The sequence below is a fragment of the Schistocerca gregaria genome, chromosome 4, assembly GCF_023897955.1.
Source record: "Schistocerca gregaria isolate iqSchGreg1 chromosome 4, iqSchGreg1.2, whole genome shotgun sequence".
NCBI lineage: Eukaryota > Metazoa > Arthropoda > Insecta > Orthoptera > Acrididae > Schistocerca > Schistocerca gregaria.
Window position 1 is genome coordinate 301,717,048 of NC_064923.1, and position 23,672 is coordinate 301,740,719.

The 23,672-nt window shown below is 42.6% G+C and overlaps 1 protein-coding gene across 4 annotated transcripts in view; it reads right to left on the minus strand.

The window, feature by feature from the left end:
* Nucleotides 1-23,672, minus strand: part of LOC126365875 (voltage-dependent calcium channel subunit alpha-2/delta-3) — an 859,858-nt gene that overhangs the window by 381,450 nt on the left and 454,736 nt on the right. For all 4 annotated transcript variants that reach the window (XM_050008568.1, XM_050008566.1, XM_050008567.1 and 1 more), the window contains exon 5: nt 1,869-2,000. In XM_050008568.1, coding sequence (XP_049864525.1) covers nt 1,869-2,000 — 132 coding nt within the window. The remainder of the gene's footprint in view (nt 1-1,868; nt 2,001-23,672) is intronic.

Below are 23,672 nucleotides of genomic sequence, written 5' to 3' on the forward strand. Positions count from 1 at the left end.
ACTTTTTCAAAATGTCTTTATTTCAGTAACTCATCGCTACATGGAGACAGAGAGACGACCCTGAAACTCTGCATTCGTTTGCCTAGGGTCTTTTATTTGTTTCCACAATTTCCAATTGTTAGCGTAAGCGCACATTGTCGTATTCACAGCAGCATTTTCACGGTTAATGTTTCGTCTGGTAGTAATCATTGAATGAGATTTTCACTCTGTAGCGGAGTGTGCGCTGATATGAAACTTCGTGGCAGATTAAAACTGTGTGCCGGACCGAGACTCGAACTCGGGACCTTTGCCTTTCGCAGGCAAGTGCTCTACGAACAGAGCTACCCAAGCACGACTCACTTCCCGTCCTCACAGCTTTACTTCTGCCAGTACCTCGTCTCCTACCTTGGTAGAACACTAGCCCGCGAAAGGCAAAGGTCCCGAGTTCGAGTCTCGGTCCGGCACACAATTTTAATCTGCCAGGAAGTTTCAATCTTTTCATTAGTTGGTAAAATATTTAACTGTAAAATATCTTGTACTTCTTTATGTTAGCTTCCTTTTTGTGAAATATTTCTGTCGTTATTACAACGGCCTAAATCAGCACTGGCATATTTAGCGTTGTAACAGCATCTGTCTCGAACTTGCTTTTCGAAGGAATACTCAACAGTTCATTTTTCCAATGCCTTCCATAATCGTAATCAGTAAAATGTATTGAGCACGGACGAGGAATTTCAACTGAAAGCGAATCTGCACGTTTACAAGCATTTATCCATTTTCGTTTCACCTCATCGTTTTCTAGAAAATATTTGAAAATTACTTCCTAACTTCCTTATTGACTTGTCTGCTGTGGTTAGCACAACTGGTGATCATTACTTTTCGCTCAGAAACTTACTCTAAGAAATCCCTCAATACACTGATAATTACGACGTAACTCTATACTGAATCGACAGCCACTAACAAAAATTTACACTGCCGTAAACAAACCCGCTCGTAAACGCAAGTATAACACAATGCGTTAGGCAATTGCAGGCCACTGAGCGATGGTTGCATTCACTGTGTCAGCGGCACGGCTTGCTGCTGCGCATACTCCGACCTTGCATGATCTGTCTACGATCTTGCCGAATCCTATCACTTGCTTTCTGATCGTTTTGTCGTGTGATGCTGTCCGCAGCTTGTAGTCCAGTGGCTAGCGTTGCTGCCCCTGGAGCAAGGCGTCCCGGGTTCGATTACCGGTCTGGTAGGGTATTTTCCCCGCCCAGGGACAAGCTGTTTGTGTTGTCTTCATCAACTCATCATCGTTCATGAAAATGGCGAGACTGGAAAGTGAAAAGATTGGGAATTTATCCGTGCGCTGATAACCACGCCTTTGATGGCCTACAAATCAAACTTATCATCATCATTGTGTGATGGTAATTTACGGCCGACCGGAACAGTAGTCAACATTGGCCGATGTCCGTTCGTTTTTGCAAAGTTTATAAAAGCCGTATGTCTTGTCTGAAATAAATATGAACTCCAAAAGCTATATTTCATATCTGGTGCGCCTCTGCAGCCGTTCTCCCAAGTTTAAGCAAAACTTTAACATGCTGCTTTTTCAGGACAGCCATTGGAAAACCGCAAATACGCTCAACAACTACCAACCCACTCAGTTCGCAGCCACCTGCCACACCAATTCAGGAAGGGTGTATGAGGAGACACCTGGCGCTATTTCAGTGTACTCGTAAACAATTGCGCGCAAAATTGTAATTTCGGGAACTTTTGGATGCCACCCCGTGGTTGAAAACAAAAAGTAAACAACTGCTTTGCCCCGATTTAATTAAGATATGCAGAAACAATATTGATAAGTTCAATTATTATTTCTAAATTAATTTTTCAATCCTATATGGTCACACCTGGATATCGTCGCAGAAAGCCAGAAGCGCTGCCGAAGTATTGCCACGACAGGGAGGGATCGATCTCGTAGTTGTTTACGAACAGCGGATCGAGGTGTTCCGACCACCTGATCGCGTTCATAACCTCAGCGTCTGGAACAGAAAACATTGTGAAATAAAATAACGTGCTATGAAGACTAGTCGTTGGAGGAAAGGGTTTTGTTGGATTGGAGAAGAGATATATACTTAATTTTTATGTTCTTATTTCTTAAATCTACCTAGAAATAATAATTTGGAACAAGGTGAGTGAAAGCAAGAAGTCACCTGACAGCAATATTGCAACTAGACTGGCGAACTGATCGCAGAATGCTTGCCAGTCACAGCCAAGGGACTAATGACGAGGCAGCCGAGTGGTGGGAAACATGAGAAAGACGTGTCTTCATTAAGAAGTGCCAAGGAAGGAAAACGATTTACTTTTGCAAGCAGTGTTCCACATTTCTTACATCAAATGTACATATATATTTATTTACACACATTTAGTTCGTGGAATAAAGGAATTTGAAATATCTGTGTCTTACCTGTCTCCAACGTAGCACCATGCATCGATATCTAAGAATAAAATACATTTTACCATCTACGATAATGAAGGCCAAAGATTCGCATTGCTTTTTATGCATTCTTTTTCACAGTAATGTGGCGTACTAAATATTATTATGAAAGAAGAAATAGTACACTGCATAATATTGTAAGTGCCTTCTCGAAATGATTTTCTGCACCAAGGAGAATAAGAACAATAAGGAAATTTGAAGAGTCACCCCTGTGTCTTGTGCATATTATTAGGGCAAAAGCATTTTATTTTCCCAGAACTATATCGACAGAGGGCTGACAGACTAATACATTATTCAGGTATTCCCTGTCCCAAGTTAGAGATTAACACGGTTTATAGTTATTTAATTGATATGGGACAACTACGGTAAAGAAAGAATCTAAAGGAGCCATATCAATAAAAAGGTAAAAAGAAGAAAAATACGAAAAGGTATACTGTGTATTTCCTGGTAAGCAGTGAATGTATTCATAACATCATGCAAACCAGATAGAGAGCGACACTAACTGTCAATACACGAATGTTATATTATAGGAGCTTGTCTGTGATTCGAGACGCCATTTTCAACCAAATAAAGATGACTTACTCTAGCAACCACCAACAAAAGCAGAGATACGGGCTTATTTCCTTTTTAATATACTTTGTGAGCCGGCCGCTGTGGACGAGAGGTTCTAGGCGCTTCAGTCCGGAACCACGCTGCTGCTACGGTCGCAGGTTGGAATCCTGCCTCGCGCATGGATGTGTGTGATGTCCTTAGGTTAGTTAGGTTTAAGTAGTTCTAAGACAAGGGGACTGTTGACCTCATATGTTAAGTCCCATAGTGGTTGGAGCCATTTGAATATTTTGTGCTGATACGGATCGAAATTTTCTTGCTCCTCCGTTACAACTGCTTTTGGGTTTAATGCTGTTTATGAGACGAATTTCTCATTTTTAGGGTTCTGTTCCTCTATCGATAATATCGGAACCATTATAGGACAACTTTGTTATCCATCTGTCTGCTTGTCCGGCTGTAAAAACAATTTTTCTCAGGAACGGGTAGACGTGTAAAGTTGAAATTTATGACACATACTAAGGCATTGTAATAAATGTTAGCTTCTACGTCAACGCAGTCATAAGATGCTGCTGATGCTCTTCGCGGGTATGCAACCGGATTTTATCGTCCTTATGAGACGATATTTCGACGCTCCAACTGGCGGCCACTTTCAGGTGAGATTGGAGATGCTCTTTTTTTTCCCTTTTGTCATTTTCACACCTGATACAGGTAGGCCAGCAGCGGCATACTATGCCGCTCTTCGGATATGGCCACCGATATGACTAAGGATACAAAAGGAGACAATCGAAAAACATACATGGTGGATATACAAATGTAGACATACAAAATGAAAACACATGGAGCCGTTCAAGGGCGCAGTGTCCAAAATAAAAACGTTCAGAAACGTGGACACGCACAGAGATGACAGAGATGACAGAGACGACACACGCGAACGATGGAGCGCAAACGATGAAACAGTGGAAGACGAAACGACGGCACACACAAACACCAGGCGATGATCTCCGGCGCGCAAAAATTCACTATACATGTACGAGTCTCGGGACGTGAAAAAAAGGGGAAAAGGTGGGGGAAACGGCTGAGGGGAGGGTGTAGATGCCAGTGGCAGAGGAGATGGGAGGGGGAGGAGGGAGGGAGGAAGGGAGGAGGAAGAGAAGGGAAGAGGGTGCCCTTGGGAAAAAACACAGGGTGTGGTGGAGGAGGGGAGGAGGGGATGAGGCAATTATTAAGGAGGGGGAGTTGGTGGAAGCCACCTTGGGTGTTGGTATGGAGAGTGGAGAGATGGAGAGCAGGTGGGATGTAGGAATGCAGGTGCGGCAGGACAGATCCTCAACGCGGCGGCTCATTTATACAGCCGAGAGTGAGAAGCGAAATGGCTGCCCTCTCGAAGGCGAAGAATTGCAGCGTCGCAGGAGGTAGAAGCTAAGAAAAGCGATGATTCGTAAATTAAGGTGCTGCCGGTCGAAAACGGGACTGTTGTGGTTTTATATATGATAAAAAAGGACTCCATATTTTCCTGAACTAAAATCTTTATCGCTATTAATAATGTCATAGGATAATCGTATTTCGACGGATTCCTTGAGTACAATCCTAGAAACGGGAAACCGGAGCAATAATTTTTCATCTCCTTAAACACATATTATGCTCTTCATTGAGACAATGTTCAGTGGCGGCAGATTTATCAGGCTGGAGCAAACGTGTTTGACGTTGATGTTCCATAAATCGGTCATGAATCGTAGGAACATCGTAGTATAAGCCTTTCCGGAAATACAGGGAATTTTATATACTCCAGGCTTCCTCATTCACTAGCCATCTTTCACAAATTCAAGAAGAGCATTAGTTTTGGCCAAAGGCAAAATAACACCTTTAATATGTATTTTCTGAGAATTCTTGAAATTTTCGAAGAAATGCTCCCTGCAGAGAGTAAAAAAGGAAACTGGTTTACAAATGTCCATTGTTGCTCCATATGGTGGCCCAAATTAAAAATCAATTTGATGACCCATTTTGCCTGAAAGCAATGTGAAGATAATACTGCTTCAAATTATCAGAATCCGAAGTAGCATTACCTGTCTTGAGCAGTGTGCATAAAAAACTCTCAAGCGTTAATGCATTGAACGACAATTAGTAGCATGTAGGTAATGGTACATATGCGTAGGTTTATGGTATACGCTGTGTCCCACAGTCCCATTTCCTTTTTTGCGTACGAAAATATCCAGAAAAGTAACTTTCCATCTTTTTCAATTTCCATCGAAAATTTGATGCTGTTAAAATGAGCTAAAAACCGATGAAGAGCTTCCATTTCATCTGACCAAACGACACAGTCCCACTTCCTTTTTTGCGTACGAAAATATCCAGAAAAGTAATTTTCCATCTTTTTCAATTTCCATCGAAAATTTGATGCAGTTAAAATGAGCTAAAAACCGATGAAGAGCTTACATTTCATCTGACCAAACGATAAAAACATCATCCACAAACCTGTGGGCTTCGGAGAAAAGTCCTGAGTGCGGTGCCTTCAAGATCTTCGATGAAAAGATTGGTGACAATAGGGGAAAGAGGACTACCGTTGACACACCGTCCGTTTGTTCAAAAAATATATCATAAAAAAATGTTGATATCAACGCATGGCGACAAAACTAAGTAGTTTTATCATCCAAAAGCTGACCAATTAGCAACCAGGACTCCTTCAAAGGTACATGAGAAAAAGAGTGGAACGACATCGTAGCTAACTAGGTCTGATGTTCCAAGGCATAGAGACTTCAAGCGTTGAATAAAATCAGTCGAGATGGATATATGACGTTCACATTTCCCCACATGAGGGCTAAGAACAGCAGCAAGATATTTGTCGAAACTGCAGACGAGTGGAGTTAGGGAAATTCCAGGTTTTTGAGCCATGGGTAAACTATACAACTGGGTCCCCCGGCTAGGCGATGAAATGCGGCTGCGTAGCCGTGAAGGACATCAATGTGTATAACACCGGAAAAATCTATATAATAAAAAGATACGGTTGTTTATGTCACATAGTTTGATACTTGTAGACTCACTCATCAGAGCCTATAGAGTACTTCCCGTTGGCCTAAAATCATGAAATTTGGCAAGAAGCAAGGATTCACAGTACAAGCAAAGAAAAAAAATCGTGAAAAGTGTTAATTTGTAGTTATATCACACGAAATAATTTTTCTTTTGTCATTTGTTATCCGATTTAAAACAATTAAAAATTAAAACGTTCTCGAATGTTTTAGAATTCATGGGACCTATACCTCCTCAGTATCAATGTCGCTAACGGGAAAAAATCGTTGAGATTGTAGATTCCCAGGACAAAAAAGTGTCTATATACATAACTGAATTTTTGTGGAACCCTCAGAGCGAGGGTCCTCCTCGCACCTGGCCTCTTTTTCTTTTTTCAAACGAATGCATACTAATCTTCGACATCTCGTCAACGTCAACACCATTACAGAGAAAATATAGCAACCTGAGGGAGGGGAAGAGACTATGTTCTTCTTGAAGAAACTATTCTTCTCTCAGCTGGTTACTTGTTGTCGTAGTCTATAGTGCAAAGATTGGTTTGATGCAGCTCTCCATGCTGGTCTAGCCTCTGCAAACCTCGTCATTTTCGAGTAACTACTAAAACCTACGTCCATTTGAAGCTGCTTACTGTATTCAAGCCTTGGTCGTCTCCCTTTGCAAAATATCAGTTTCGGAATTTGACTTGTGACCAAGTGGTCAGAGGATCGCGGTTACAGACTATTACTAGTATAACCATTATTCCCCGTCCTCGATTCTTTAAGGCATTCAACTCCCATGTATAAAGCAGCATGTTTTAAAGTTTATTGGAAGTCGATATGTGCTCTCATTATCGAACACTGGATGATCACAGTCTGGGTAATTTACGCTACTCCATTTTAAGAAAAGCTAGTTTTTCATCTATCTCAATTTTATTACGTACCTCCTGAAATATGTATCCTACAATGATGTAATTTTGCAGATATATTCAGCGGTATACGTGGATACTGCCTGCAAAATGTGTTGCGAATAGAATTGTTGCAAAGAAGTGATAAATTAATATTTGACTTATTGTTCTAAACTTTTAACGCCACATTGTTGCTCTTAATGAGTATATTATTATACTATTTTAAATTTTTAAATTCTGTCAGTAATTACACGAAATGCTGGAAATCAAATTTATATTGTCCCTGAAACAAGTTGGATAGTCAGTGCACCGTTTTAGCCGCTTAGTAGTAACAGCCTCTGAGGCAGTGGGTTACAGACAAAAATATGAAGACCTGTTGCGTTTTTGTGTATCTGTTTATGTAGGTAACAGAGTAAAGTCGAGAACTTGTTAAGCATGTGGAATGTTGTTACCGAGTGTATAGTTCCTTATAAACCTTCGTTAATTTCAGTTGTGCTAAACAGTGTTAAGGACGGTGCTTACAATAGCATGGAATTCCAGCTAATGTATTTCAATGGAACAAAACTAAAAGAGTAATTTAAAAATCCTTATCAACGATAATTACCAACATAAATTCAACGACTTTATATCGCTGGCATAGTCATCTTTGTGCCAGGGTGAGAATTCAACACATTACTCAGCCGACATAGTGGCCTCCAGGTAGTATGATGCAAAATTCCGTTCTAGAGTATTTATTGACAGCAGCAGCAAAGTACTTGGAATAACCTTTTTTTTTTTATCAGTGACTTGCTGTTTTCAGAGACCCACCACACAGTCGCCTTACTCATTCGCTATTAGAAACACTATTATTGTTCGTGTTTTGGAGTTACCTGTTATGAACGTCCAGGAACTTAATATTGAAAGAGACTAATATGAATCCACGTCATTTACTGTACACTCACAATTACACCTTAGACAACGTTTTGTCTGTAATGAGACAATGACTTTCTGTAGTCACTGAAGGTTACATGGAATACTCATTGAGCAGTCTTTGTTTAGACTGACAAGCTGATGAATGTTACGAGACACAGCCATGTAATAAGGAAAGACTGGAATCAACAATGAACTCTGTGGCTCGTCCGGAAGAGAAATAAATACAGTCTTCAATCTTGATCGCTTTTGCTTACAACCGCTCTTTTACTTTAAGCGTTTCGGCCCATGCTTTTATGACCATTAAACGCTCTTGCTATATATAGGGTGGTCCATTGATAGTGATCGGGCCAAATATCTCACGAAATAAGAATCAAATGAAAAAAACTACAAAGAACGAAACTCGTCTAGCTTGAAGGGGGAAACCAGATGGCGCTATGGTTGGCCAGCTAGATGGCGCTGCCACAGATCAAACAGATATCAACTGCGTTTAAAATATAGGAAACCGCATTTTTTATTACATATTCGTGTAGTACGTAAAGAAATATGAATGTTTTATTTGGACCACTTTTTTCGCTTTGTGATAAATGGCGCTGTAATAGTCACAAACGTATAAGTACGTGGTATCACGTGACATTCCGCAAATGTGGACGGTATTTGCTTCGTGATACATTACCCGTGTTAAAATGGACCGTTTACCAATTGCGGAAAACGTCGATATCGTGTTGATGTATGGCTATTGTGATCAAAATGCCCAACGGGCGTGTACTATGTATCCTGCTCTGTATCCTGGACGACATCATCCAATTGTCCGGACCGTTCGCCGGATAGTTACGTCATTTAAGGAAACAGGAAGTGTTCAGCCACATGTGAAACGTCAGCCACGACCTGCAACAAATAATGATGCCCATGTAGGTGTTTTAGCTGCTGTCGCGGCTAATCCGCACATCAGTAGCAGACAAATTGCGCGAGAATCAGGAATCTCAAAAACGTCAGTGTTGAGAATGCTACATCAACATCGATTGCACCCGTACCATATTTCTATGCACCAGGAATTGCATGGCGACGACTTTGAACGTCGTGTACAGTTCTGTCACTGGGCACAAAAGAAATTACGAGACGATGACACATTTTTTGCACGCGTTCTATTTAGCGACGAAGCTTCATTCACCAACAGTGGTAAAGGAAACCGGCATAATATGCACTATTGGGCAATGGAAAATCCACGATGGCTGCGACAATTGGAACATCAGCGACCTTGGCGGACTAATGTATGGTGCGGCATTATGGGAGGAAGGAAATTGGCGCCCATTTTGTCGATGGCAATCGAAATGGTGCAATGTATGCTGATTTCATATGTAATGTTCTACCGACGTTACTACAAGATGTTTCACTGCATGACAGAATGGCGATGTACATCCAACATGATGGATGTCCGACACACAGCTCGTGTGCGATGGAAGCGGTATTGAATAGCACATTTCATGACAGGCGCATTGGTCGTCGAAGCGCCATACCATGGCCCGCACGTTCACCGGATTTCTCGTCCCCGGATTTCTTTCTGTGGGGAAAGTTGAAGGACACTTGGTATCGTGATCCACAGACAACGCCTGACAACATGCGTCAGCGCATTGTCAATAAATGTGCGAACATTACGGAAGGCGAACTACTCGCTGTTGAGAGGAATGTCGTTGCACGTATTGGCAAATGCATTGAGGTTGACGGACATCATTTTGAGCATTTATTCCATCAATGTGGTATTTACAGGTAATCACGCTGTAACAGCATGCATTCTCAGAAATGATAAGTTCACAAAGGTACATGTATCACAGTGGAACAACCGAAATAAAATGTTCAAACGTACCTACGTTCTGTATTTTAATTTTAAAAAACGTACCTGTTACCAATTGTTCGTCTAAAATTGTGAGTAACGAGCGAGGTGGCGCAGTGGTTAGCACACTGGACTCGCATTCGGGAGGACGACGGTTCAATCCCGTCTCCAGCCATACTGATTTAGGTTTTCCATGATTTCCCTAAATAGTTTCAGGCAAATGCCGGGATGATTCCTTTGGAAGGGCAAGGCCGAATTCCTTCCCCATCCTTCCCTCATCCGAGCTTGCGCTCCGTCTCTAATGACCTCGTTGTCGACGGGACGTTAAACACGAACCTCCTCCTCCAAAATTGTGTCATATGTTTGAGACTATTACAGCGTCATCTGTCACAAAGCGAAAAAAGTGGTCCAACTAAAACATTCATATTTCTTTACGTACTACACGAATATGTAATAAAAATGAGGGTTCCTATTTTAAAAAACGCAATTGACTTCCGTTTGACCTATGGCAGCGCCATCTAGCGGGCCAACCATAGCGCCATCTGGTTTCCCCTTTCAATCTAGACAAGTTTCGTTCTTTGTAGTTTTTTCGTTTGATGCTTATTTCGTGAGATGTTTGGGCCGGTCACGATCAATGGACCACCTTGTATACACTGTAACAATAAAATCACTTCTATAGTTTATAACCACTGCCTAAAAAAAGATTCAATTATGTTTCAAGTATTTATGCACTTATAAAACACAAAGTTTAGAACCGACTGACGTGCGGAAGTATTTTTTTAACGTTTACAATTGCCGAGTAATGACACCTACTTTCTTCAAGGGAACACTATAATTTTTCTGCAGAAAGAACCCTATAAGAGTACTCTAGCGACATAATATTGTGAATTAGATCAAGCAGTAAGAAGATAACAGTGGCGCAAACTATTGTCCCACCATCAGAAGAATAGGTCCTACAAAGCTCTCCCCTGCTACACCAAATGTAAGCACTTAATTCAGGCACGGTTATTATGTTTATTATTGCAGCTCTCAAATCAAGAGCCCAAAAATAATCCTTGAGCACTGAAAGAGGCTGCAAAACTATTCCGGCCAGACAATATTGCGCGATGAACTTCGTCTGGACTTAGGGCACAATACATGTTTTATACCATTTCATCTCTTCGTGAGTGGACGGCTTTTCCTTACCGATATATTTTGTTAGTTTTTTTTCCACAGATGAAAGCCCAGATGCTTAAAGTCTATTGAGCATGAAAGTCATTTTGGGTTTAGTGAACGACCGACTCATCGATTTCAAAACGTTTTGTGAAAAAGTCTGTAATTGTCTGGGGAATGAGCGAGATATCCATCAAGTTGCACTCTCTCGGTGTCCCGGCAGATGTGTTCCAATAACGACGGCAGCATAGACGTTAGGAACTGTAGATACTTCTGGCTCTTTGGGGTTTCATCGATACAACTGGGAGGAATGATGCGATTCTTGAAAAGCTCGCACCACTAATTGAAAGACCAAGGTCAAGGTTTTAACTCTTCTCTCAGTCTTTGTAGATTCTCATCTGACCAGTGCTGCACTTTGCGAAGGTTGATATACCCTTGGATTGTAAACCACTAAAAAAAATCTTGCATACTATCGCAAGGTTTCATGGACACCATTCGGAGAACTGTAATTTGTTTCGAAAGTCAGCATCGATGAAACTATTGGCGGGGTGAAATGTGGAAAGGAATGTATTATTAGTAGGATACTACTTTGATTCCGCTAGTACATTCAAGGTGGTTCATAATGACATACGGATTGTGCGTTACCACTGCTAAAATGTTAGTTTCGTCTTGCTAATCAGTTGTTGTTCTTTTCGTCAGTGTATTTTATTCTTCACACTTTCGGCCCATTAAATTTTTTAAAGATGTTTTAAACGACAGTCGCGCTGCTACTTTAACAGTTTTGCGACATTCGTAACTTTTTTTTTATTCTCGTACACATTGTGAAAATCTGAACCGCTGCACAGTCGGCACCATTCGTAACACTCCGGGTCGACTGTTCTCTGCACCAGACTGCTGCGAGAATCAGGGACACTAAACTTGTCACAGTACAGCTACCTAACCAAGCGTTGTGTCGTGTTGTGTGTGTGAGCGGACGATTAAAAAATAAATTTTTGGCAACGTCTTATGGGACCAAACTGCTGAGGTTATCAGTCCGTAAGTCTATACACCACTTAATCTAATTTAAACTAACTTACGCTACGGACAACACACACACGCATGCCCGAGGGAGGACTCGAACCTCCGACGGGGGACCGCACGGACCGTGGCAGGGCGCCTCAGCCCGCATGGCTACCCCACGCGGCGAACGGACGAGTAAGTGATAAATAAAAGTAACTGCACTTACATTTTAATTCATTATTTAAAATGAGACACGATTACAAACGTTTACTAAATGTTTTGAATGTCATTTTTCTTCTGGTCATTGCCTTGTATTACAGCAGCCCTAATTTTATTTCATCTTCCTTGCTTCACATCTGTACCACATTTGAAGATGACACTCTCTGTAATCCGCATTCATGAATCCATGTTACGTTCGCGTGAAAATTTATACCATAATAGTTGATGGGTACGAGTCACGCACGCACGTGAGTTGTCAGTAATGGAAGACAAACAATAAAACATCCCCCTCTCCCTCACAAATTATAATCCCGCAGTGGCCGCACAGCTTACCCATTTGCCCTCGAGGCAAGCGGCAACTTTACTTAGCTCACGGTAGAATTCACCAACTGTTGTCTCTGTAAGTATTTTTGTTTGTTGCTGAGCAGGAAAACTACACTCTCAAAAAGATCTTAAAGTTAATTGACGTTTTCAGATTCGGAAGTAAGTTGCGAGATAAAATACAGCAAGGAACCCCGGGCCGCACTAACACTTCATTCGGGCAGCATTTGACGACCACTGTGTTAAGTCGTAGAATTTCTCTTCGAAGCTTTTTCCCTACGCCACGGAATAAAGTATTCAATATGATACAAAAATCGTTGTCGTAATTCGACAGCTATAAGTGTTAAAACCTACATGCACAATTCTGAAATTCGTTTCGTTGACCGCCACAACTTAACGAAAAATCGCAAACCAAGAACGAATGACGTTACAATGAAATGTAGACCTTTCGCGTCTTACAGGCGACGATAAATATCAACGGGGACAGTTGAAAAATGTGTGCCCCAACTGGGACTCACATAGATAAGGCTTACCGGCCAATGATCGTTTTCAGTGCAGATGCACAAACATCGCTGAAACTCTTATGGGAATCGGTAGATTGACTGCCGCGAGTAATGAGTATAGTGGGCGGGGGCACTACAAATGTAGTGTGTGTACTGTAAGTTGGAAAGGTGGGTCTCACGGAGAGCGTGCCAGAGATAAGTCCGTGCAGTAGCCCTATCTTATGTGTCCTCGATGGTTCAGTCGGATAGAGAGTCTCCCCTGTAAGCAGATCCCGGGGTCAGGTCCCGGTCGGGGCACACATTTTCCAACTCTCTCCGTTGATATTTATCGACGCCTGTAAGCAGATGCCGGCACGGTAGTTCGGCGTGTTCGGTCATAAGGCTGCTCGCCCTCTGTAATAAAAAACTGAGTAAAGGGATCAACGATCAACTTGATCGGATGTCTTGTGACGTCCGCCCACACCATACGCAACGAACAATACCGAAAAAAGAGCGTCTAACATGTAAGCAGGAGATCCCGGGCTCGAGTCCCGGTAGGGGCACACATTTTTCAACTGTCCCCGTTGATGTTTATCACCGCCTGTAAGCAGCTAATGGTCTAGATTTTATTATAATTTCATACTTCTAGAGCTGCAAGATCACCAGTGACATCTGTACAGATACCATCTTCACCAAGAACGAATTGTGAACATGAGGGACGGCTGGTAGGTGGGTTTCTACATCTGAAAGATGATGTCTGTTCAAAATCGGCGCTACTCGCATGTGAGTGGCGCAGGTAGCGCCACTTCGAGCATGTAGATCAGGTTTGCTTTAAATACACGCTGTAACGGTCGTGAGCGTTACGTTAGCTCTGAGATTGGACATGACGAGTTGATGTTAGTCAAGAATGCCTTAAAAGACGACAAAGAAACCGTTATAAACACCTCACGGAGTTTGGAGGAGGTCTTGTATTAGGGCAACGAGAAGCTGGATGTTCTTTGTGCGGTATTGCACAAACACTTGACAGACATGTAGCCACTGTACATGACTGCCGGCAGTGATGGTCACGAGAATGTACAGTGGCAAGAAGACCGGGCTCCGGACGACCACTACCGAGAGGCAAGACCACCGCGTTCGGCAACTGGCTCTGATGCATCTTACTGCATCTGCAGCACAATTTGAGCTACAGTTGAGATCGCAGTGACATAACGAGCTGTTGCAGATCGGTTACTTCAAGGACAGCTCCGATCCGGCCGCGCTGTAGCGTGCATTCCACTGACCCCAAACCACCACCATCTGCGACTTGTGTCAAATGGGAACTCATTGGAGGGCAGAGTGGAGGTCTTTAGCTTTCCCTGATAAAAGCTGATTCTGCCTCAGTGACAGAGATGGCCGTGTGTTGATTAGAATCGGGGCAGTTGAGGATGTGCACTCATCCTGTCTAGACACGGTGAACCTAGACCTGGAATTATGGTGTGGGCTGCGATTCCGTATGACAGCAGGACCACTCTCGTGGCTATCCCACGCACCCTGACTGCAAATTCTTGTGATTCGACCTGTTGTGCTGCCATTCGTTAACAGCGTTCCAAGGGGTATTCCAACAGGATAACGCACTCCCACGTGTCTCTGTTTCAGCCCAACATGCTCTACAGAGTGTCGACGTGTTGCCTTGTCCTGCTCGATCACCAGATCTGTCTCCAAGTGAGAACGTATCGAACATCATTGGAGGACAATTCCAGCCTCATCCACAACCAAAATTAAGAGTCCCTGTACTGACCGGCCATGTGCAACAGGCGTGGAACCATTCCACAAACTGACATCCGGCACATATACAACACAATGCAGGCACGTTTGCATGTCTGCATTCAACGTGCTGGTGGTTACACTGGTTGTTAATGAACCAGCATTTCACATTTGCAACGGCTTATCTCGCGCTTGCAGAGAACAACAAGGAGCAGTCAAATGGTAACGAAACTGATGGAAAAAAGTAAGTATACTGTTTATTATTTCAAAAGTGATCGTCATAACTGTTAGTAGATTTATACCCTCGTGAAAAAAGTCGATCTATGGCTTCATGGAAAAATCCTGGAGGTTGCCTACGAAACCATGATTATACCCTGTTCACCTTTTCGTCTGAAAAAAAAAAAATCGACGGACAGGAATGTCCTTCTTCAGGGTTCCAAAAATATGGTAATCGCATGGGGAGAGATCGGGACTCTGGAGGGTGGGTAAGAGACTCCCAGCAAATACTTCTGTAGCGTAGCCAAAACAACCCTGGAGCCCTGAATACACACATTCGTGGCTGTCGATTTGCTTTGGACGAATTGGTGCACACCTGGGTACAAGCATGGTTCCGTAAGCAATCGCAAACATTTTTCTGTGAAGCCACAGACCTTCTTGTCTCACAGTGGGATAAACTTAACAGTTATGGATACTACTTTTTCTTACGGTTTTACACCTGTCTCATTTTCATTGGCTGCCGTTTATACTACCGTGGAAACAAAAAATTGCACAGCTTTGTCCGAAAAACAAATAGTCAATTGCGAATAGGACTCGCGCACTGAGGACTCCGTACAAACTTCATTATGTATGTATGTAGTTCATCCATCCTGAGAATCGAGAATCTCAAAGATTTTTGCCCATTATCGATACCGATACTGGCAAAATATTGAGCCCGGGAATTCCAACAACGTATCAGACATTCTACAGTAGTTCCTCAGACTAGCCTGGACATCCAAAGGACTTCAGTTTACATGTAGAAAGAGAAGATGTAATAAAATATTTTTATTTACTTACTAAAACATGACCAGAACATACATTTTATATTTGTATGCAATAATGTTTGTCCATTATGCTTCTGATGGATGATGAATGTTTAGAGGGCGAAAAATATTTTTTAATTGATATAATTAAGTTTAACAAGTTTCATATATTTTACTTTACCTGTACTTCGCAGTTTACTTCTTGCCAAATTTCATGATTCCAGGTCAGTGGGAAGCCTATAGGTTTTGATGAGTTAGTTTTTGAGTATCAAAATATGTGACATACAAAGTGCGACAATAAAGTAATGAGACTGATTTTATTTGCAAGATGTGGCAACCCTGCTGGCTTGCGTAGGCACAGTATCTTTGACCTTTGTCTATAAGCTGCTTCTAGTCCAAGCTGCACATCGGTGCAACTGCTCAGTCGTGAGTTGTCCTGTAATAAGTTAACTTGTGTTTGTGTCTCTCGTCACGGAAATGGAACCGCATAATATTTCGCAACGGAATGCCATTTATTTTTGCGTTAAATTGGATGAAAACGCGTCGACAACTTATAGTAAGCTTCAGAAGGCTTTTGGAGGGGGTTATGACAAGAGCTCAAGTTTTTCATTGTCGTAAAATGTTTAGTGAAGTCAGAACGAATGTTGAAGATGAAGACCGCAGTGGACGACCATCAACCTCACAGACGGATGTCAACTTGTCCAGGGTGCGTGAACTCGTACGATCTGATCGAAGATTATCCGTGAAAATGATTGCAGAAGAACTGAACATCAATCGAGAAACGGTTCGTCTAATAATAACTGAAGATCTTGGTATGAGAAAGATATGTGCAAAAATGGTCCCCAAAAATCTCACACTACAACAGCGAGAAACACGGGAAAATGAGGAAGCTGATCTGTTAGAGCAAACGGAAATCAATCAAGATTTATTGAGCCGGGTTATCACTGGTGATGAAAGTTTTTTTTTTTTTCAGTACGATCCAGAGACAAAAGCCAGAGTTCGCAATGGTGCTCAAAGGTATCACCCAGACCAAAAAACGCTCGCATGCCAAAGTCAAAAGTGAAATGCATGCTTGTGTGCTTCTTTGATTCCAAGGGAATTGTTCATAAAGAGTGGGTGCCTCCTGGACAAACAGTTAACCAATATTACTACAAAGAAATTTTAGAAATACTTCGTAAAAGTGTTCTTCGTGTCCGTGCCAACATTGCTGATAATTGGATTGTGCATCACGATAATGCGCCATCCCATACTGCTCTGTCAGTACAGCAATTTATAACCTCAAAACAAATTTAAATACTACCACAGCCACTTTTTTTCACCAGATATCGCTCCGTGCGACTTTTTTCTATTTCCAAGAGTCAAAACGGCGGTCAAGGGACACCATTTTCAAACAACACAAGATGTCCAAAAAGCTGTGACGAGGGTCTTGCAGGATATTACAGAAGATGAGTTCCAGGAACGTTAACATCAATGGCAGAATCGCTGGAAAAAGTGTGTGCAATCAGAAGGGAACTACTTTGAAGGAGACAACACTAAAATTGACTAAAACGAAGAGCAACTTTTTTTTCACTGCAGTCTCATTACTTTATTGTCGCACCTCGTAAATGTCCATATCTTTCCCCTGCATTGACTTAGAGGCTTATAATTTTTACATTGCCAAGGGACCAAGGACCTCAGTATGTGACATAAATGTGAACTTAATAGGGCAAACTGTTCCAGAAAAAAAGGTTTTTATCAAACGGACACACAAACAGACAGGCGGATAAAAAATGACAGAAATAAGTTTTTCTTGTTATATAATGAATAATTAACAGTTTTCGGATTTCTTCCTTTACCTTTAGTGCTTCTTGCCAAATTTCGTGATTACAGGTCAATGGCTTGAACCCTGTAGGTTTTGATGAGTGAGTTTTCGAGTATCAAAACATATGACATAAATGGACGCATGTTTTAACTGAAGTGATTTAGACGCTTAAAATTCTTACAAGTCGAAGGGGATATAGATCTTCATACGTGACATAAATTTGAACTTGATACGTCCATCCGTTCCTGAGAAAAATATTTAAGAGACACACAGACAGACAACTAATCGATCCTATAAGGGCTCTATTTTTACAAATTGAGGCACTGAACCCTAAAAAAGAATTTGATAGTTGCATCCTGGTGGTTGATAAGGTTACAATAACAGGCTGATTTTTTAATGAGGTTATAGTGACCAATTGTTAAAGTGAGTGTAGTTTACCAACACATTTAGTACGTCAAAAAGTACGAGGAGACTTCAAAAAATAAATTACATATCATAACTTCCTGTCAGATTAAAGCTGTGTGCTAGACATGGAGTAGAAACTGGGATCTTCGACTTTCGCAGGCTAGTGCTCTGCGAACTGAGCTATCCACGTACAACGCGCGACCCGTAAGTAAGGTGGGAGATGCTGCAATAAAGCTGCGAGTGGAGGTCGTGAATTGTGTGTAGATAGCTGAGTCGGTGCACCAAGTCGCTAGCGGCACGGTAGTTCAGCGTGTTCGGCGTCTGTAATGAAATAGCTGAGTGAAGTTCTCACCGATAGAGTTTGAAGGATATCATGCGTCATTAACACAAAAGCAGAGACGAAAAATGGCGAAGATACACATCAAAAGAAAGATGACAAGGAAAGGCGGTGGAGCACTTAACCGTGAAAAGCAAAGGTCCCAGATTCGTGTCTTGATCTGGCACATCCGCTCCAGAGTGGAAATTCATTCTGGAAAGTTATACATTATTATGGCAGGCCAAGTAACTTTTATTGAATGTTGCATTGCACTTCAATGTAATACAGATGCATGACACTATTTTGCAACATAGACACCAAGTCTCTGCAAACATCGGTCGTTATGTTCTACCAATCGTTCAGTTCCTCGCCGGAAGACATATTCGCTCATTCGTCACAGAGCTATAGAGAATCCCTGTGTTAATTTAACTTACTCATCGTTGGAAATGTCCTCGCCCCTTCCCTCCCCCCCTCCCCCTGGAAACATGGAAATCACGTGGTGCAAGATCTATCTGAAATAATTGGATACAATTGATTAGCATCATCCACAGTGTAACATTACAGGACATGTTGGGACATGTTGAAGTGTTCGATACTGTGGACTTTTGGGGGATGTCGATACAGATATGCAAAATGTAAGGGGAAACTTTGGTGATGTTTAAATATTGTACTGTGTCAATATTAGGACATTTTACACAGAAAGAACAAAAATAGAATTAATGTAAATGTATATTAGTGTTAGTAACCTGTTTTCATTCAATTTTGTAATTATATTTCATTTTGTGGAGGAGAGACTCACTGTTTGCTGTAGCTCTGATTAATTGTATAAATTATCAGTTTTGAGCTAAATTATTTCGTATAATATGGACGGGATGCTTTTAAAAACTCACCAGCTAAAGAGAAAGTCTGAAAATGAACGTTTAATGCACACTTCTGGAACTTTCTATGGAGAAATTCTGTATTGTGATCGCAAAAATACGAAAACTTGTGAAAGCTGTTTCATAACCTAGTTTCGAAAGACGATTTGTATCAAGAAATATTGCTGGAAAGATTTATTTACGTTTTGAAACACGATTTGGATCATTTTACATATAAATAGTTGTTCTAAGTCACTCAAGAAATATCCAGAATCAAATGTCAAGATATTTCTGGAAACATCGGTACAAATCTGGTGAAGGTTATCCAGAAGCTAGTAGAAAAATGTTATAAAATCTATTTGGAAATTATGCTTGTAAGAATTTATATGTACTGATCCTTTTACTTACTTTAATCTGTACTAAAATTCTGTAATGTCTAATTTAGTTTTAAGTCGTGAATTGCTATCGTATTGTAAACAAAACATTGTCAAAGACTCTCATTGTTTGGAAAGATATTAATACACCTAGGAGTTGTCAGTTGCCAGTTCGGATATGCAGTGCGGTTAGCTCTGAGAGTCAGTTGTTGAGTCTGTGAAGTCTGTCAGTTCTGTTTGTAAATAAACGTCTGTAATGAAGAATTACTTGTTGTCGTCAATATGAACTCAAGACCTTTGGCACGAAGCAGACACCTCCTAATGCAACGTTTTAATTTGGTGTTGAGGAGCTGAAATGTTATAATTTGGTGCAGAAAGTCCTGGGACGTTATAATTTGGTTGAGGAAGCTGGGATGTTATAATTTGGTGGAGGAGCTGGGATGTTATAACAGCTATACAGCCTCGGTTAAATTGCTCGTACCATTTCATTACGGTTGATCACGACGCTGCATTTAATCCATATCCCGTCAGAACTTCACTATGAATCAGTGTGCAATTCAGATGTGTTGTGGCCGAGCGGTTCTAGGCGCTTCAGTCCGGAACCGCGCTGCTGCTACGGTCGCAGGTTTGAATCCTGCCTCGAGCGTGGATGTGATTTTAAGTAGTTCTAAGTCTAGGGGACTGATGACCTTTGATGTTAAGTCCCATAGTGCTCAGAGCCATTTGAACCATCAGATGTTTTGCCCACATGAATCGTAGAATCCTGTGTACTTCTACTTCATGGAACTCCTCCAGTCAGTATTAAGTTACAAGTAGTTTACGTTTAATGGCAACGGTTCTAAGTAGACTGATGGCGTCTTTGAAACGAAACAGTATCAGGTTGATAGGTTTGTACAGGTATGTGGCATCAGATGTCTGCGCACGGGTCATGTATTTCGCGTAAATAACGGGGTGCTGATATGCGTACGCTGCAATGCCACTCGATAACGACACAAATGGGTTCCATATGGTTTACATCAGGCGAAATTGGTCTCCGAGACGTCATCATTAGTTTACTGTAATGCTCCTCAAACCACTGTGGCACTGTTCTGGCTCCGAGCCACGGACATTTATACTGCTCAAAGGTGACATCGCCATGGGGGAAGACATCAAGCACGAAGGGATGTAGGTGGTTCGCAGCTATCAGCGTGTCCTCGATTACGACTACAGATGCCATGCAAGCGCAGGAAATTATCTCCTGTAGTATGATACTGCTGCTATCGAGCATACGTTTCGAGCTACCGTTCATCTCGATGACTGTGTTTGTGGAGACGACCATCGCCTTAGTGTAGCAAAAACGTGATTCATCCGAAGAGCCGACACGTTTCCGTTGATCAACGGTCGAATCCCGATGGCCTCGTGCCCATTGAAATCATAGTTGACGATGTCATTAGGTCAACACGTGAGCGTGAAGGGTGGTCTGCTGCGAAGCTCTATGTTCAACAATGTACGAGGACGGTACGCTCCGAGATACTTGTGCGTGCACCACCATTGTGCTATTTCGGTAGAGATGCCCCAAAACACCAGCTATCCTACTTCACAGACCAGACAAGCCTTCGAACCCACGTTCTGTGAAGAGTCGTGGGTTTCCAACCATTTAACGCGTAGTAATAGTTTCAGTGTCCTACGTCTTTCCGTAGATGCTCACGACAATAGCACGTGAACATTCGAACTGCTTCGCAGTTTTCGAGATACTCATTCATGGAATCTGCGTAATAATAATCTGACCTTATCTCAGTCGATTTCTCTATTTGCAGCCCTCGAAAGGGTGAGCCCCCGTCCGTGTCTGCTCCGCTTACATAATTTTGCTACCATGACCAGTGCCCGCAATGTCACCAGGGAACATCCAATCTCACAGAGGGCAGTGGTCATAATGTTTTGGCTTTTAGCGTATCTAATACCGTAGCTGACGCGCACACAAGTCATTTGGAACAAAAATTGTTTAATAGCTACAACCTTGCCTAAAGGAAAAGAAAAATTTTGGCAGGAAATGACAATATTGTCAGCAAAAGGTGGTGTCTAAGACATGGCAGACATCGAAAAACTCTTTAGTAGTTTGCACCAGAAAATTAGATTTAGAGTGCATCATGCATAAGGCAGAAGCAGCTGGCACCTGCATCTAAATATCACGAGACACAACAATACATGCACAGTCATAATTTATAGGAAAAATACAATAGTCAGCACCACAAGCCCTGCAACTTCATGGCATCCAAAACTTCATAAACAGTCAGCGTATAGTTCACTGCTGCTTAGGGCAATTAAGACACCTTTGAATCAAGAAAACATGCAACAGGAAATAAACATAGTGAAACAGAATGCAGTTGTCGACAGCTGTAATGCTTCCATGGTTGATGCATGTCTACACAAAGTGAAGGCAGACTCTGATTCAAACCACACCACAAAAGATGAAGATAAAACCAAATGTATATCTAGCACTCCATACATTGGCGAAGGTTGCAGACATCTTTAAAAGCAACAGAGTAAAAACTGGGTTCTCTACATCTACTAAGCTACAACAAAAACTAATATTTAAAACAAAAGTCAATCATGACCAATATGCAGACTCTGGAATATACAAAATAACAACCCTAGGAATGCTTTATGTTTTGCCAAAGACAATAGCCACACACACGCGCAATAGAGGACACCCATTTGAAAAAGTACAGCAAAATGTCAAAATACTCCACCAAATAAGTAAAGGTCATGAAATATATCTGTTGTAAGACATGGAGATACTGGAGACATATCCATACTTCAAAAAGTATGAAGATACATTATTTAAGGCTGAAAGAAAGGCTAACTACAGCCGTTACTTTTATCGACGACATGCGTCTCAACTTTATGGTTAAACGACAATGGCAGCCTCTTGGGTAAAATATTCCAGAGGTATATCTCCATCTACATGATTACTCTGCGTTCACAACTAAGTGGCTGGCAAATAGTTTATCAAACCTCTTTCCAGCTACACTCCTGGAAATGGAAAAAAGAACACATTGACACCGGTGTGTCAGACCCACCATACTTGCTCCGGACACTGCGAGAGGGCTGTACAAGCAATGATCACACGCACGGCACAGCGGACACACCAGGAACCGCGGTGTTGGCCGTCGAATGGCGCTAGCTGCGCAGCATTTGTGCACCGCCGCCGTCAGTGTCAGCCAGTTTGCCGTGGCATACGGAGCACAATCGCAGTCTTTAACACTGATAGCATGCCGCGACAGCGTGGACGTGAACCGTATGTGCAATTGACGGACTTTGAGCGAGGGCGTATAGTGGGCAAGCGGGAGGCCGGGTGGACGTACCGCCGAATTGCTCAACACGTGGGGCGTGAGGTCTCCACAGTACATCGATGTTGTCGCCAGTGGTCGGCGGAAGGTGCACGTGCCCGTCGACCTGGGATCGGACCGCAGCGACGCACGGATGTACGCCAAGACCGTAGGATCCTACGCAGTGCCGTAGGGGACCGCACCGCCACTTCCCAGCAAATTAGGGACACTGTTGCTCCTGGGGTATTGGCGAGGACCATTCGCAACCGTCTCCATGAAGCTGGGCTACGGTCCCGCACACCGTTAGGCCGTCTTCCGCTCACGCCCCAACATCGTGCAGCCCGCCTCCAGTGGTGTCGCGACAGGCGTGAATGGAGGGACGAATGGAGACGTGTCGTCTTCAGCGATGAGAGTCGCTTCTGCCTTGGTGCCAATGATGGTCGTATGCGTGTTTGGCGCCGTGCAGTTGAGCGCCACAATCAGGACTGCATACGACCGAGGCACACAGGGCCAACACCCGGCATCGTGGTGTGGGGAGCGATCTCCTACACTGGCCGTACACCTCTGGTGATCGTCGAGGGGACACTGAATAGTGCACGGTACATTCAAACCGTCATCGAACCCATCGTTCTACCATTCCTAGACCGGCAAGGGAACTTGCTGTTCCAACAGGACAATGCACGTCCGCATGTATCCCGTGCCACCCAACGTGCTCTAGAAGGTGTAAGTCAACTACCCTGGCCAGCAAGATCTCCGGATCTGTCCCCCATTGAGCATGTTTGGGACTGGATGAAGCGTCGTCTCACGCGGTCAGCACGTCCAGCACGAACGCTGGTCCAACTGAGGCGCCAGGTGGAAATGGCATGGCAAGCCGTTCCACAGGACTACATCCAGCATCTCTACGATCGTCTCCATGGGAGAATAGCAGCCTGCATTGCTGCGAAAGGTGGATATACACTGTACTAGTGCCGACATTGTGCATGCTCTGTTGCCTGTGTCTATGTGCCTGTGGTTCTGTCAGTGTGATC